This window comes from Schistocerca cancellata, chromosome 3, assembly GCF_023864275.1.
Source record: "Schistocerca cancellata isolate TAMUIC-IGC-003103 chromosome 3, iqSchCanc2.1, whole genome shotgun sequence".
Classification (NCBI taxonomy): Eukaryota; Metazoa; Arthropoda; class Insecta; order Orthoptera; family Acrididae; genus Schistocerca; species Schistocerca cancellata.
In genome coordinates, this window is record NC_064628.1 from 120,648,905 (window position 1) to 120,665,345 (window position 16,441).

The 16,441-nt window shown below is 44.3% G+C and overlaps 1 protein-coding gene across 2 annotated transcripts in view; it reads right to left on the minus strand.

Moving 5' to 3' along the window:
• LOC126177140 (transmembrane 6 superfamily member 1-like) overlaps positions 1-16,441 on the minus strand; it is a 197,969-nt gene that overhangs the window by 49,834 nt on the left and 131,694 nt on the right. For both annotated transcript variants that reach the window (XM_049924411.1, XM_049924410.1), the window contains exon 4: positions 14,914-15,181. In XM_049924411.1, the coding sequence (XP_049780368.1) occupies positions 14,914-15,181 (268 nt within the window). The remainder of the gene's footprint in view (positions 1-14,913; positions 15,182-16,441) is intronic.

Sequence of the window (16,441 nt, forward strand, 5' to 3'; positions counted from 1 at the left end):
GTCACAAACTTTTGATCTTGGCACTTTGCTAAAAATGTATATGCTCTAATGTATCCACATATCTTTTACTGTATACCTTTGTGGGGTAGTGCAGTTAATATACATGTAAGCAGATTACTTAAACTTCAAAAGAAAGTGATAAAGTGCATTGGAAACCTGTCATGAAGAAAGTCCTGCAGAAATAAATTTGAAGAATTGCAAATACTGATAGTGGCAGCTCTGTAATTTTATGAAACAATTATATACCTAAAAATAAACTCTACAGCTTTGATGAACAAAAATATACATAACAACGGTAATAGGTGTAAAGGCAATTATCACATATATTCAAACAGACTTAAGTTAAGTGAAAAAGAACCTAAAATAGCTGGTTGTATATTATATAACAAACTTCCAAGTAGTATCAAGAACTCAAAACCACTGTCTGCTTAAAAAATAAAAAAAAGGTAGAAGGTCATCTGGTCTCAGCTTCTTGTTACAGTGCTAAGGAATTCTTAGATGAAAGTGTAACAGTGTAAAAGAGTTTTTTAGATGCAAGTATACAAAATTCTTAAATAAGAGAATCTTTTGGAAACTAACCGTATATAATATAAAGACATCGTTCTGTCACTGTATGTAAGCACTATTGTCTGTATTCTTTTTAACTCTGTATGATACATGTAATTTTATTTGTATGGTTTAAACTCTTAATCTCTTTTACAAATGTCTGAAAAAATTGTATATATCTATGCTATTATGTAAATACCAAATACTTTGTAACACACCCATGTATATACTGTCATATCCAACATCTATACCAAAACTGATCCAAGGATGAAAACTAAATAAATGTATGGCAGCATAGTCTGAGCACAGCTGCATCATAGGTAAGGGCAGATTAGCTTAACAGACTGAGAATGGGTAGCTGTAGTTCAAGTATGCTGCGTCTGATGACAGGTATGTGTTGCAACTAAGTCATGCACCCTTATTAGATATGAACCCTTATTAGATATTGCACAAAGTCATGTGATTTTTAATTGAATATTACTCAACTTAAATTGTCTGATGATGCCAGAAGCTGTGTTGAATCAGTAGATTCAAATAGGTAGGCTTCCTCTTTTAAAATACTTACACAAAGGTTGGTGGAATGTTTCACAGGCAAAAGAAGTGTTAGTTTTTATTAGAATAAGTTATCCATATTGAGAAAAACACTTGCTGAACACTCTGAATTATTTGCAGACAGAATCCAAGCTGTTTGTTGCTGGACATGTGTGCTGACAGAATGCCAAGAACACAATGGTATCTTGTTGTACAAGGCAGAGGCACATACAATTTATGTCTACGTAAATGGGACTGATCCTAGAATGGAACGTGAGACAGAGTTTGCATCCACTGATGCTTTAACACAACACGCAATACAGCACTCATCATTCAGTTCTCATGCACATGGTGTCCCAGTCGTTGGCAACAACTGTACCCAGTGGCCGTTCCGAAGACATGGTGTGCACCTATTGCATGGATTGCAGTTGTTACAATTTCAGTTACCTCCTCCCTCAATAAAGCAAGGTTTACCCTCTCATCCCATCTGTCAAATTTGTGCATGTACCCAGAAGGAAATTTCAAAAGAGTCTTTCCTTTTCGTTCTGTCTGGCAAGTCTCCACTATCCCGGAGTTCTGGGTCTTTTCCAAACTTTCCTCATTTCATAAACCTCACCAGTCCTTTATCCCTCTTCCATTCCCTTCAACCTTACTTCCAGAAGAAGGAGCGCCAATAGCTCCAAAAGCCTGCAAATTTCCTTAATCTCTACCTTAACCTTTACTGGTGTTTTCCTGCTGCTGCTTGGTGAGTAGATTTTTCTATCTATCCAGTTACATTATATTTTCAAAAACTGATAATTTTCATTGTTATATTAACTGTTATTTTGTGATTACTATTGTTAATGCAATAATATGTTGTCACTTCATACTCAAAGCAATAGAAAGGTGAGTCAATTTTGTGTGGTTATTAACGGAATTCAGGCTTCTGTTGATGTCTATGGTTGGCATAGGACTTACATGATATTTCATGCATGACTCATTCAGCACCGCATCAGTGTGGCCTTTCTGATTGTGTAACTGCCAATACATGGAGTCCGTTATGATATAGTGAGTGCAGTGTAATCCAATATCTTTGTGAACTAGGCAATCTGCTGCAGCAACATGCTTGCAGCCATTAGAGACAAAATCCAAACAACATTAGATTAATTCACTAATGGATCACAAGTTCATTATTGTGCCATGCAGCTGTTTTTGTGATGGTACTAGATTAGTCACTACATTCTCAATTTGTAAATTGTATACATTTTTGTCTTGTTCATTTTTATAATGTTAGATATGCTCAAGTTACCTATGTAAGTCCAGTATTTGTGTGTTGCACAGTGTTTCAATCCTTGTATTAAATTAGTTACATATGGTGTACTGCAATGATGTCCTTTCATGTAATCTAAAGAGACTACGTTAACTGATCTTTCCGACGGACTGTGTGTACTCATGATATATGCTAGTATACCACCTGGCTCAAGGTTTCTGTGTTTCTAGACATTTTTGTGAGTTTGTGCAACTGACTGTGCATTATTAATGTTCAAATAAAGGAACTGTTCAAATCTGGACATTCTTCCATGACAGGCTTCCACAGTTTACTGTTCCCATCTACACTGCTTGCCTAGTAATACTACTGTACCTGGATGTTGTGTTCAGCAAGGAACAAATTCCCACATTGGTGACCCCAATGTGATGACAGACGGTGGGTGGAAATTCACATATTACCTGTTTAACATACTCACTATAACATGTGGTACACTTTTCCATTTTACAACTAGTTTCCACCCTGCCACTAATGGCATGTGAGAGACCCTAAAAGCTGCCCTTACCCATCATGCTGCAACTTCGTCTTCTGCCCTGCCACTAGTTCTCCTAGGCTTGTGGGTGGCCCACAAAATCAAACTGGGTGTGTCTGCTACTGAGATCATGTATGGGCAGATGCTTGCCATTCAGAAGGCTTCATCAAGCCACAGCCGCTGCCAACTACCACCTGCACCTGGCCCTCAATAAAAAGCTGCACAACTGCAAGGAGTGCCTGCACTCAGTGCCCCCTCAGTGCTGTAGTGAGTACAAGTCCTCTGTGCTCTGGGACCTCCAGTGCTTGTCATGCTCCAAGTGGATGCCAGCCAGCCACTGCTCTAACCACAGGATTCAAGCTCACATCTTGTGCTCAAGTAAGGGGAAAAGAACCTTTTCTGTAAACCTCTTGAGTGTGGCCACCACAGTCTCAAACAGTTAGCTGAAGCTGGATATATGCTTATCCTTCCACGCCCTCATGTGCCACCAACGATCAAATTCGAGTTGGCACCAAACAGTGATAACAGCACCCCACCTGACACTGCAGTGCTTGGGACCCAAGGGCAGATTCCACCTACCGTTTCCACCACTTCCTTGCCCTAGCATAGCCACGCATGACACCTGTTACTTTGTGCCCACCAACAGACCCACCATCTGGCTCCTCGCTGAAGTTGAGAGACACCAACCCCACACTTTTGACACCAATACACCTATCATCACCCCTGCAACACCATCACATACCCCTACTGCAATGTGTGCCCCACTCTATCAACAAGATGAAGCAGCAGCAGGTTCTTATGGCGCTGTCACAGGATAGTGTCCAATATGTCACACACTCACGGTGCACTGTGAGTTGCCCTCCATGCCTAACATGCCTGAGCACTAGCACCCTGCCATGTCTGCTGCCAGGCCCTGCCCCCACACCATGGAATGCCTGACTGTGCCCATCAACTGCTATGCGTCACCACACTGCATCCCAGAAGTACGGGGGGTGTTGTTAGCATGCCTGGCTCAAAAAGTGATGTCATGGATGTTGTCACATACCATGCTACCACCTCTACCATCACCAGTAGACCTGGCTCCACCAACACCGCACTGCCATCCCATGAACATCCACAGCATTCGTCAGCCTGCTCTCTCCTTCTTGTATGGGGGATGGAGATAGCTGTGTGGTGACATGCTACTATGCATTTGTGCCTACCACTCGTCTGCCCTAGCAGATGATCACGCATTATAGCAGATGGCACATAATCTGGCAAAAACTGCTTTGTGAGCTGTAAGCATCCTAGGGCAAGAACTTTCTCTGTCATGTACCTCTTTGCTGCAGAGCCTGGATTTTACTCAAAACGGATGCTACAAGAAGTGTTCTCAACCCTACATACTTCCTGAACTGACACTGAGCTGCCCAAATGACAAGTGCAGTGATTAAATGTTTCTTAAATGTCCAATTTATTAATTTATCAGAACTTAAGGGCTTTCTGTAGTGCTACGAGATAGGTGCACAATCTGTGAAGACGTCAATGGTGAGTTGGTTTTGTGTGCCTATGAATTGAATAATATTCAGGCTTCCCTTGAGGCCTATAGAGAACTACCTGGCATAGGAATGACACAGTGTTTCATACATGAATGATTCAGCACCATCTCACTGCAGCCTTTCTGATTGTGAGACACCCTCTTTATGGAGTCTGTTATGATATAATGAATACAGTGTGATCCAACTCTTTGGTGGTTGGTTGGTTTGTGGGATTGAAGGGACCAGACTGCTAGGGCCATCGGTCTCTTTTTTCAAAACCTTCAAACATCCACAAAGAATAAAAATGAACAATGGAGATGACATGAGACGACACAGGACAAGAAAGACTCAAACAAAGACCAGACAAATGGAATTAAAATCACACAGAGTGTGACAGCGGTTGGCCGACCATAGAGACAAAAAAGGAAAAGCCAACCACCAAGAAACACACTAAAAACCTCAGTCTAAAATCGTAGGCCAAAGGCCAGACTCAACACAAAATAAAGACAAACACTTAGATCAAGTGATAAAAGCCCCCGGCATGAATAAAATGCAAAACTAAGCCTGCCGTGGCAGTGTCATCTGTTAAAAGTGCAGGGAGCATATCAGGCAGTGCAAACATCTGCCTGAGTGCAGTTAAAAGGGGACAGGCCAACAAAATGTGGACCACCATCAAAGCGGATCCGCAGTGACATAGAGGTGGGTCCTCACAGCACAATAAGTGGCTGTGCGTCATCCGGGTGTGTCCAATGCGCAGCCTGCAGAGTAAAACAGACTCCTTGTGAGAGACCCGCAAGGAGGAGCGCCATGCACCGGTAGCCTCCTCGATGACCCGAAGTCTGTGGGGCGAAGGCAGGGAGCGCCATTCTTCACCCCCAGGTGCAAAGTAACTTCTGCCACAAAACGGATCTGAGGTCATTCTCCAAAAGGCCAATCGATAAGGCTGGTGCACCTACAGCCTGTTTGGCCAGCATGTCAACACATTCTTCCTGGGATGCCGACATGACCTGGTGTCCACACAAAGACCACAGAGCGGCCGCAATGGGCAAGAGTATGGAGGAACTCGTGGATAGCCATCATCAGACAAGAGCAAGGGAAACACTGGTCGATAACCCATAAACCGCTCAGGGAGTCACTAGAGATAACGAAGGACTCACCTGAGCAGGAGCAGTAGTAGTAGTAGAAGGGGTTTGTGGGCGCACGACAGCAAGGTCTTCAGTATCATAGTGAGACGGGGGGTCAAGAAAGAAACTCAGAAAATTTGCATCAAACGGAACATAAAACTTGGGGAACAATCATGGAAAAATATGTGCTCACCCTCACCGAAGCGTGGGATGAAGCAGGGCGTCAGCAGTAAAACATGGACAACACAGGAAGAAAAAGGTAGAGGGAGCTAGAACAATGGAGCAGATGGAAGTGGCTGGCTGACCGCAAGGAAAAAAGGGAGGAGTCAGCCACTCTGCAATACACTAAAACCGCCAGCCTAAAAGTTTAGGCCAGAGTCCAGACACATCACAAAACTTAAAAACCCTAGACACACACGTCTCATCGTTAGCTAAAACACAGGGCAGATCCCCATCAACTTGTGCTTCTGCCCTTGCATCACGGTATAAAACGCAGTCTGTTAAAATGTGCCGGACAGAGATGTGCACACCACAAGCATCACAAAACGGAGGATCCTCCCGCCGTAATAAATAGCTATGTGTCAGAGGACAGTGCCCGATCCGAAGACATGTGAGCGCCACCTCTTCCCGCCTGAGCAGCCGGCAGGAGGAATGCCACGGCCGAGTGGTCGACTTTACCGACCGCAGTTTATTGGCCGTCACCGCCAGCCATTTGTCCTCCCACAACTCCATGCACTTCCTGTGGAGTGCAGCGACGACTGACTGCAAGGGGATGGGACACTGGACCACATCCTGCTCTCTGCAGGCCTCCTTGGCAGCCCGATCAGCCTGTTCATTGCCCCATATGCCGACATGACCAGGCACCCAGCAGAAGGATACCTCTTTACCCCGCCGTTGGAGCAAGTACAGTTGGTCATGTATCAGCTGGACCATCTCTTCAGTCGGGTACAGGTTCTGCAGTGACTGTAAGGCACTAAGAGAATTGGAGCAGAGAAGAAAACGATCGCCTCGAACACGATGCATCTGCTCCAGTGCCGTCAGGATCGCGTGGAGCTCCGCTGCGAAAACGGTATATTCAGCAGGGAGGCGAATCCGGGTAACATGATCAGGGAACACCACAGAACAGCCAAGGAAAGTCTCCTGTTTGGAGCCATCAGTATAAATGACAGTGAAACCGTGATGCACATCTAAAATGTTAAAAAACAGAGATTGGAACGTAAAATCTGGTGTGCCAGCTTTCTTAAAATTAGTCAAATCTAAAATAAGTTTGGATCTCCGGAGGAGCCAAGGTGGAGATCTGCTCCAACCGCGACGTAAAACACGAAGACCAGCCATGAGCAGGAGCAGATATACTCTAGGGCATGAAAGATGGTGACAAGCTCAGCAGTGAAAACGCTGCAGCCAGCCGGCAATGAGTGTTGTTCATAATGGTACCCTAGAGTGAGAGCATAACCGACATGACCAGCAACCATTGAACCACCAGAGTAGACAACGCCAGAGCCCTGATATGTGGCAAGGATGGAAAGAAAGCGGCGGCAGAAGGCCTCAGGAGGGACTGAGTTCTTCAGGACCTGTACCAATTTGAGCCGAAGGCATGGGTGGGGCACACACCATGGGGGTGTTCGCAGAGGGGCCTGGAAAAGAGGTGGAAGAGGGAAAACCCCAAGCCCAGAGAGAAGCTCTCTGACGCGAACTGCAATCGTACAACCCGACCGGGGTCAACGTTCTGGGAGATGGATGACAGATTGAGGAAACAGGAGACGATAGTTGGGCTGCCCAGGCAAGCTACAAATGTGTGTAGCATAAGTGGCCAGTAAACGTTGGCACTGTAATCACAGTGGAGGGACATCTGCCTCCACAAGTATGCTGTTCACAGGGCTGGTCCGGAAAGCTCCAGTGGCAAGTCAGATCCCGCTGTGATGGATGGGGTCCAGCACCCACAACACAGAAGGGGATGCTGAACCATAAGCCAGGCTCCCATAATCCAGACGGCACTGAATTAACGCCTGGTAGAACCATAAGAGGGTAGACGGGTTAGCACCCCAGCTGGTGTGGCTCAAGCAACGCAGAGCATTAAGATGCCGCCAACATATCTGTTAAAGCTGCCGAATATGAGGGAGCCAAGTCAACCGGGCATCAAAAGCCACAACCAAAAACTGATATGTCTCCACCACAGCAAGAAGTTCGCCGGCAAGATAAAGCCGTGGCTCAGGATGAACTGTGCGTTGATGGCAGAAAAACATAACACAGATCTTGGCAGCTGAAAACTGGAAGCCATGCACTACAGCCCAAGACTGTGCCTTGCGGATAGCGCCCTGCAGCTGACGTTCAGCAGCTGCAATGCCAATGGAGCTATAGTAGAGGCAGAATTCGTCAGCATACAAGGAAGTTGGGACAGACGTTCCCACCACCACAACAAGCCCATTAATTGCGATTAAAAACAGGCAGACACTTAAGAAAGATCCCCGTGGTACCCCGTTCTCCTGAACTTGGGGGGAACTATGGGAGGCCGCAACTTGCACGCGGAAGGTACGATGCGACAGAAAATTTCTTATGAAAATCGGCAGCGGACCCCGAAGACTCCAACCACAAAGCATAGAGAGGATGTGATGTCGCCATGTGGTATCGTAAGCCTTCTGCATGTCAAAAAAGACAGCGATGAGGTGCTGGCGGCGGGCAAAGGCCATACGGATGGCTGACTCCAGGCTCACCAGATTGTCGGTGGCAGAGCAGCCCTTACGGAACCCACCCTGAGATGGAGCCAGAAGGCCCCGAGACTCGAGCACCCAACTCAACCGCCGGCTCACCATGTGTTCGATCAACTTACAAAGAACGTTGGTGAGGCTAATGGGGCGGTAGTTGTCCACCTCCAGTCGCTTATTGCCAGGTTTCAAAATGGGGATAACGATGCTTTCCCGTCATTGCGACAGAAACTCACCCTTGCCCCAGATACTGTTGTAAAGGTCGAGGAGGCGTCGTTGGCAGTCCACTGAGAGGTGTTTGGGCATCTGACAGTGGATGCGATCTGGCCCAGAAGCTGTATCAGGGCAAGTGGCTAGGGCACTTCTGAATTCCCACTCACTGAATGGAACATTGTAGGATTCAGGATGGCGCGTGTGAAATGAAAGGCTCCAACATTCCGGCCGCTCTTCAATGGAGCGGAAGGCCAGTGGGTAATTCGCAGAAGCGGAACTCTGAGCAAAATGCTCTGCTAAGCTGTTGGAAATTGTGTCGGGGTCATTACAAACTGCTCCATTCAGTGAAAGCGCAGGGACACTGATGGGGGTCCGATAGCCATAGAGTCGGTGAATCTTGGCCCAAACCTGCAATGAAGAGGTACATAGGCCAATGGTGGAGACATACCGTTCCCAGCACTCCTGCTTGTGTTGCCAAATGAAGCAGCAGGCCTGCGCACGGAGTCGTTTAAAGGCGATGAGGTGTGGTAATGAGGGATGTCGCTTGTGACACTGGAGTGCCCGCCTGCGATCTCTAATCGCCTCAGCAATCTCAGGTGACCACCAAGGCACAGTCCTCCTCTGAGGGAACCCAGAAGAACAGGGAATAGCAGATTCTGTAGCAATAATGATGCCGCTGGTGATGGAGTGAACCACCGCATCAATGGCGTCGTTGGAAAGAGACTCAATAGCGACAACGGAGGAGAACAAGTCCCAGTCAGCCTTATTCATAGCCCATCTGCAGATGTGCCAAGAAGAGTGAAGCTGTGGCAGTGATAGAAAGATCAGAAAGTGGTCGCTATCGCATAAGTCGTCTTGCACCCTACATTGGACATACGGTAAGAGACTAGGGCTGCAAATCGAAAGGTCGATTGCCAAGTACATCCCATGCGCCACACTGAAATGCGTGAAGTCACCATCATTTAAAGGGAAAAGGTCGAGCTGTGCCAATACATGCTCAATGGTGGTGCCTCAGCCTGTTGCCACTGATCCACCCCACAGAGGGTTATGGGCGTTGAAGATGCCCAGTAACAGAAAAGGGGGCGGCAATTGGGCTATCAGCACAGCCAGGACATGCTGCGGGACATCACCATCCGGTGGAAGATACAGACTGCATACAGTAACAGCCTGTGGCGTCCACACCCAAACAGTGACAGCCTCAAAAGGTGTTTGTAGGAGGACAGACTTGCTGTGAAGGGAGTGAAGGATGTAGAAGCAGACGCCACCAGATACCCTTTCATAAGCTGCCTGGTTCCTCTAATACCCCGATAGCCATGGAGGGCAGGGGTTCACATTGCTGGAAACCAAGTTTCTTGAAGAGCAATGCAGAAGAAAGGGTGAAGGCTGAGAAGTTGTCGGAGCTCAGCAAGATGGTGGAAGAAACCACTGCAGTTCCACTGGAGGATGATATTGTCCATGGCTGAGAAAGGCACGAAGGGACTGGGGAGGCAGATTACGCCACTGGGTCACCTGCTGCCACCAATTGGCACCTGTGCAAGTGCTATCCATGGTGTCTGTGGGACTGGTGAGATCAAGGTCCTCAGCAGACGCCAGGATCTCCACCTCATCCTCAGACGTGGAGCTGGAAGGTTGGGGTGGGGTGGGTGCCACCACAAGTTCCTTAGCCTTAGAGGTCTTCCTCTTGGATTTCTCTCACTCCACCTTGGGTTTCACCGGCTGGGAGGGCTTCACTGATTCAGTCTCTGGGGTGGAGGAGGATCGTGTAGCCCTACGACCAGCTGCTTGTGGGCACTTATGCCACTGCCGGGCGTCATCCTTCCCGCTTGTGGAAACCTGGGAAGGAAGGCACCCAAGGGACCCCTTGCGAGTGAGAGTAGACAAAGAAGTTGGTCGCTTTTCCGGCTTAGAAGTGGGGATGGACGTACCCGATGAGTGGGGGAGGGAGGGGGGGCAGGAGCAACAGGGGGGGTAGTGCCCCCCACGGGCAAGGGGGCATGTGGAGTCGTACGGCTCGGTGATCTGGCTGGAATTCACTGAACTGTTGGGGCTAGCACGGTTGTTGTAGCAGCGGCGTATGAATATGTCATTCTCACAGGATGTATTCGGTCATATTTCCTCTTATCCACAGTATAGGTTTGGTCCAGGGTCTTATATTCCATGATTTTTTGCTCTTTCTGTAAGGTCCTGAAGTCTGGCGAGCAAGGTGAATGATGCTCTCCACAGCTGACACAGATGGGAGGTGGGGCACATGGAGTATTGGGATGTGATGGGCGTCCGCAATCTCGACATGTGAGGCTGGAAGTACAGCGGGAAGGCATATGGCCAAACTTCCAGAACTTGAAGCACTGCATCGGGGGAGGGATATAGGGCTTGACATCCCACCGGTAGACCATCATCTTGACCCTCTCCGGTAATGTATCATCCTCGAAGGCCAAGATGAAGGCACCGGTAGCAACCTGATTATCCTTCGGACCCCGATGAACGCTCCAGACAAAATGAACATCTAGACGCTCTAAGTTGGTGTGCAGCTTGTCATCAGACTGCAAAAGTAGGTCCCTATGGAAAATAATACCCTGGATCATATTTAAACTCTTATGTGGTGTGATGGTAACGTTAACATCCCCCAACTTGTCACAAGCAAGTGACCTTCGTGACTGGGCAGAGGATGCCGTTTTTATCAAAACTGACCCAGAGCACATTTTGGACATGTCCTACACCTCCCCAAACTTGTTATCTAAATGCTCTACGAAGAACTGAGGCTTTGTGGACATAAAAGACTCCCCATCAGCTCTCGTACAAACTAGGAACCGGGACGAATAACTGTCACTGCCATCCTGAGACTTACGCTCCCCCCACGGGGTGGCCAGGGAGGGGAATGTTTTTGGATAGTATTTCTGAGCATTAAATTGAGCCCGAGAACGCTTAGAGACTGCTAGCGGCTGGCCACCAGCGAGAGATGATGTACCACGCTTCATTGTGGGTCATCCGCCCTGATGCCACCCACTCCGACCAAGGGCCCTCCCCACGGATGCCACCCAGCCTCAGCAAGGGCCACCTGCCAGGAGTCCCGATGCCCCAGGGAGATAGGCATCTACTCCTTGGCATACGTGGGGAGTTAACGGTGCAGGCATCAGCAGAGCGATCCCTGTGTTGTCACGGGGCTACAACCAACAGGGTACGTGGCGGCCCCACCACAACGGACTAGCTACCATGCAAGATATTAGGTAACAAGTAGTCCACATTCGTCGTCAGTGCAGAAAGTGGCACTGCACATTACATGGTGGAAAATGCGTGCTGGAACATATCCGTGCCCAAGAGATGGAGAGTGGGCAGGACTGCAATGCAATGACGAATAAGCTGGTGAAAGGTCTCAACACACGATGGACACAATTCACCAAGTAAGGCGCCCTTCCCCAGTCAGCTCGCTCTTCAGAAGAATTTTGAGATATGGAGGTCAAACCCAACATGGGACCATCACATAAAGGCCGAAATGTTTGAGACTCCTTTTAGTCACCTCTTATGACAGGCAGGAATACCGTGGGCCTATTCTAACCCCCAAACCCGCAGGGGGGATCCAACTCTTTGTGAACTAGATAACCTGCAGCAGTGTGTAGCCATCAGAGGCAAAATCAAAACATTGTTATATTAGTTCACTTATGGGCCACATGTTCATTACTGTGCCATGCAACTGCTTTTGTTATTGTACTAGATTCGTCTTAGGACAGATGAAAGTAAGCACTGTGTGTTCAAATGTTATTGATGAATTCAATATCTTTACAAATGAAAAAGCTTTTCGCATCTCATCATCAAACCTCTTCTATTATACTCTTCACATCTGTAATTCCTTCCCTTTCCCATTCATCCTTTCACCATTCGGTTTCAATATGCATTAGGTTTCTGCTGGAAACACAACTTTAGCAAAATAAATGAAATCTGTCACAAAATAGTTATCTGGTAAGACAAATGTCCAATTTCATAACCACTTCCAAATCTACATCTTTAATCATACTCTGAAAACCACCACAAAGTGTATGGCAGAGGGTACATCCCATTGTATCAGTTATTAGGGTTTCTTCCTGTTCCTTTCATGTGTGGAGCACAAGTATCTCACGATCCTTATCTCAGCGATACGTAAGGGATTGCAGTATATTCCTAGAGTCATCATTTAAAGCCAGTTCTTGAAACTTTGTTAGTAAACTTTCTCAGTACAATTTTAAGTTTGTCTTCATGAGTCTACTGGTTAAGTTTCTTCAGCATCACTGTAACACCCTTCCATGGATCCAACAAACCTGCCCCTATTTGTGCTGCTCTTCTCTGTACACATTCGGTCTCCCCTGTTATAGTCCCAGTCTAGAATAGGTCACACAAGTGGTTCATAGGCCACACAAGTGATTTGTAAGCAATCTCCTTTGTAGACTGATTGCACCAGTATTCTACCAATAAACTGAAGACTACCATCTGCTTTACTCACAACTCAGTCTATGAGGTCATTCCATTATATATCCTTACAAAGTGTTACAAGTGTTACACCCAGGTATTTGTACAAGTTTGGAGATTCCAATTGTGACTCACTGATATTATAGTCATAGGATACGACATTTTTTTGTTTGATGAAGTGCATAATTTTATTTTGCTGAATATTTAAACCGAGTTGCCAGTCTTTGCATTACTTTGAAATCTTATCAAGATCTGACCAAATATTTATGCAGCTTCTTTCAGACAGTACTTCATTACGGACAACTGCATCATCTGCAAAAAGTCTGAGGTCTCTTTTTAAAATTGAAAGTAATCTCAGACACACTTGCTGTTCTTTTATAGTTTAATATTTATTTCTGAACTGTAGCTTTTGGTATGTACTACACGTCAATGAAAGTCTAATAACATTGACCTGCCTGAGGTGTTTCTCTTTTAGTATGTTTCAAAGCAAACATATAGCTTCTGAATTTTGTGAGTATTACTCAACTTGAAGAATACCTTACATCATGAAACACACGAGTGCAGTTTGAATCCCAGCCCACAATACTACTGCAACATGGCACAAGCGATAGTTGCATGACCAGAGTTATAACCCTGCTGTGTAAGAAGGGTGAGAGAAACTGCTGTTCTGTTTTAATTTAAGGCATGACAGAGAACATCTTTAGTGGCTAGAATGATTGGATTGATGTGAAGCAATTGACAGTCACCAACTGGAAGGGCAAAAGTTATTAGTTGAAACATACACTTGTGTGCATTACAAGTAAACTGTGTCAGATGAATGTAAAGAATCATTTCAGAAAAATTAGAAAATGACCAGTATAGAATTTACATGTGATAGCAACAAAACATAAAAAGGGTGGCTACTTCAGAAAAACATTTTGTAAAGCACACGTAAATGTTCATGAAATACTACTTTTGTAAGAAATAATTCACTCCTTCTAGTAGCTACAACTGTTACAAAAGATAGAGATCATTAGACCTGAGATGGAAAACTCATTTCCAGATACAGATCTACATATGTAGTTACATCTAGAGTGTCGGTGATCATTATCAGGTTTAATCTCTCTGGCAATACATTTACTTCAATAACAGTCAAAGATGAGATATAATATTCAACTAACTGAAAAAATTAATTCAATATAGTCTGACAAGATTCTTCAATTTCATTAACTTGAAAAGAAAAGATAATGACTCTTTCTACTGCACCACAGTGATAAAGTCATAAAAATCAATAAATACTGCAACATTCACAGTAATATTTTAGTACAACCTAGTGGTGAGTTACAATTTTCTTAGTCAATGATTTCCTTGTCTGCAACATCCAAAGCCACAAATTAAGATTTGTCCTTCCATTTGAAAAGATTTCAGCTGTTCAAGAATTACTAAACACAGTTTGTGATAGGAAGCTATTTCAATTATTTTAGTCAAACCCTATGTCTAAGAGCACAATAATTCACCCCTTCTAGTAGCTACAACTGTTACAAAAGATAGAGATCATTAGACCTGAGATGGAAAACTCATTTCCAGATACAGATCTACATATGTAGTTACATCTAGAGTGTCGGTGATCATTATCAGGTTTAATCTCTCTGGCAACACATTTACTTCAATAACAGTCAAAGATGAGATATAATATTCAGCTAACTGAAAAAATTAATTCAATATAGTCTGACAAGATGATGTCCACAGCAGTTTTGCAGCAGAAGAACTGTTCCTACAACATACATATGTGATGCAAAGAAATTTAGTCCAGCTATCAGCAGTTCAAAATTCTCAATTTCCTTATTTATCAGATCAAAGTGTTAATCTTTTGTGGCTAAGAACTGTTTTCAGTCTGCCACTAGCAGATAAGATAATGGCATTGTATTTATAAAAAACATGGGGATATGCAAAGGTCAGCAAAATATAAACTTCTAATAACTATTTGCTTAAAACAGTCCTGTCTAAGCTTCAGCATAAGGATGTAATGAAACTGAGTAGGGAAGAGGGGCAGGAAAAATGTTTCAGTACATTTACCATATACACTTACCAGCCCTTTAAGAAGACCTGCAAGAGTTGCTCCAAAGAGAAATAATGCAAGAAGCTTATCAATGAGAGTTGAAGTCCTTGAACTTTTCCAGTTTCTTTTCTCCGAAAGACACTGTACACCAATGACTACAGGTACAATAACATATGGTATGTTTAGCATTGTGCACCAAGTCATTCCTGATTCACTAAGGCATCCTCCTAATAGAAGCACTATCATACTGTTGATAATTCCTGCTGAGTAATGGATGCCCAGATTACGGTAACTTATTCTGTTGGATATAAGATACATTTTTATTAAATGACAGAACAAAATACATACACATAGTTGGACAGTATCATTAACCCCTGTACTTAATGGGATGTATACTATCCTACCAATGATTTATAGTTGTTTTAGAAAGAGTTGAGTGTTGCAATAACTCTGAGCAGTTGATAAATCTCAGTCCAACTGGAAACTGACTTACATGTTACTAGTATGCTAGCACAAATAAGCTTACAAAATAAATTTATAAATTGTGTACTGTTATGTTTCACTTATATAGGAATTTGAATGATGAAAGGCTCACGATGAAAGTTTTTTATTTCAAAATCCAAAAAACTTGTTTACACTACAAAAACTAGAGTAAAAGAATAAAGGTGAAAAGGTGATTCCATAAACTGATTCTGGGTTGACAATTTTCACATTTCTCAAATGCAAAATCTGATGTTAGTACATGGCTAGTCTGATTTGTACACATCACTCTCGAGGAAGACTTTTGTTGTGAACTTGTGCTGAGAAACAGACAAAAAAGTCAGGGGAAAACAAAACAGAATAGATTAATGTTCAGAGCAAATAGTTTGGTTCCTTATCTTACAGAAATACCCAACAAATAAAACTTATGAATGCAGGCTTCCTCAATTAATTTCACTGATGAAAACTACTGGGGATGTTACAAAACTGACAGGACTGTTCCCTCTTGATGATGAGTACAATTTCATTGAAACACTGCTTCAAATTGAAGCTACCACTTTGCTGATGTCTTGAGAAGTTTTCACCAAATAAAAATTACTAACAGGTACTACAAGTCAAATGAAAATCTGTGTGTGACATTCTTATGCATATTGATGAATATCAAACTGGCACCAAGCACCTGCATATGTTAACCGATAATCTCAGTTCACGCTGCTTTGCGGTTGGAAAGTTCTCACGCTGTGATGAACTGCAAAAATATTGCTAACATACTTTGCATATAGTCACTCAGGACTGTCCTACGGAACAATCTTTCAGAAAATGCAGCTAACATCGAACAAGTATTTCTTCTACATAAGCAAGTCAAAAGAACAGTCAAAGCTGATAATCCAGCATCTTACAGAAGCCTCCTCAGAGATCCTGGGATTCTTATTGTTATCAGCTAATACATTTACACACTAATGGTACTTGTGCTTAATGATAAGAGTGAATTTGGAATGACCAGTGAAATTCACAACCAAAATACTAAAAGTGAAAGCAATGTCTACATGAATTGTGCATTCCTGCCTAAAGTTCATAA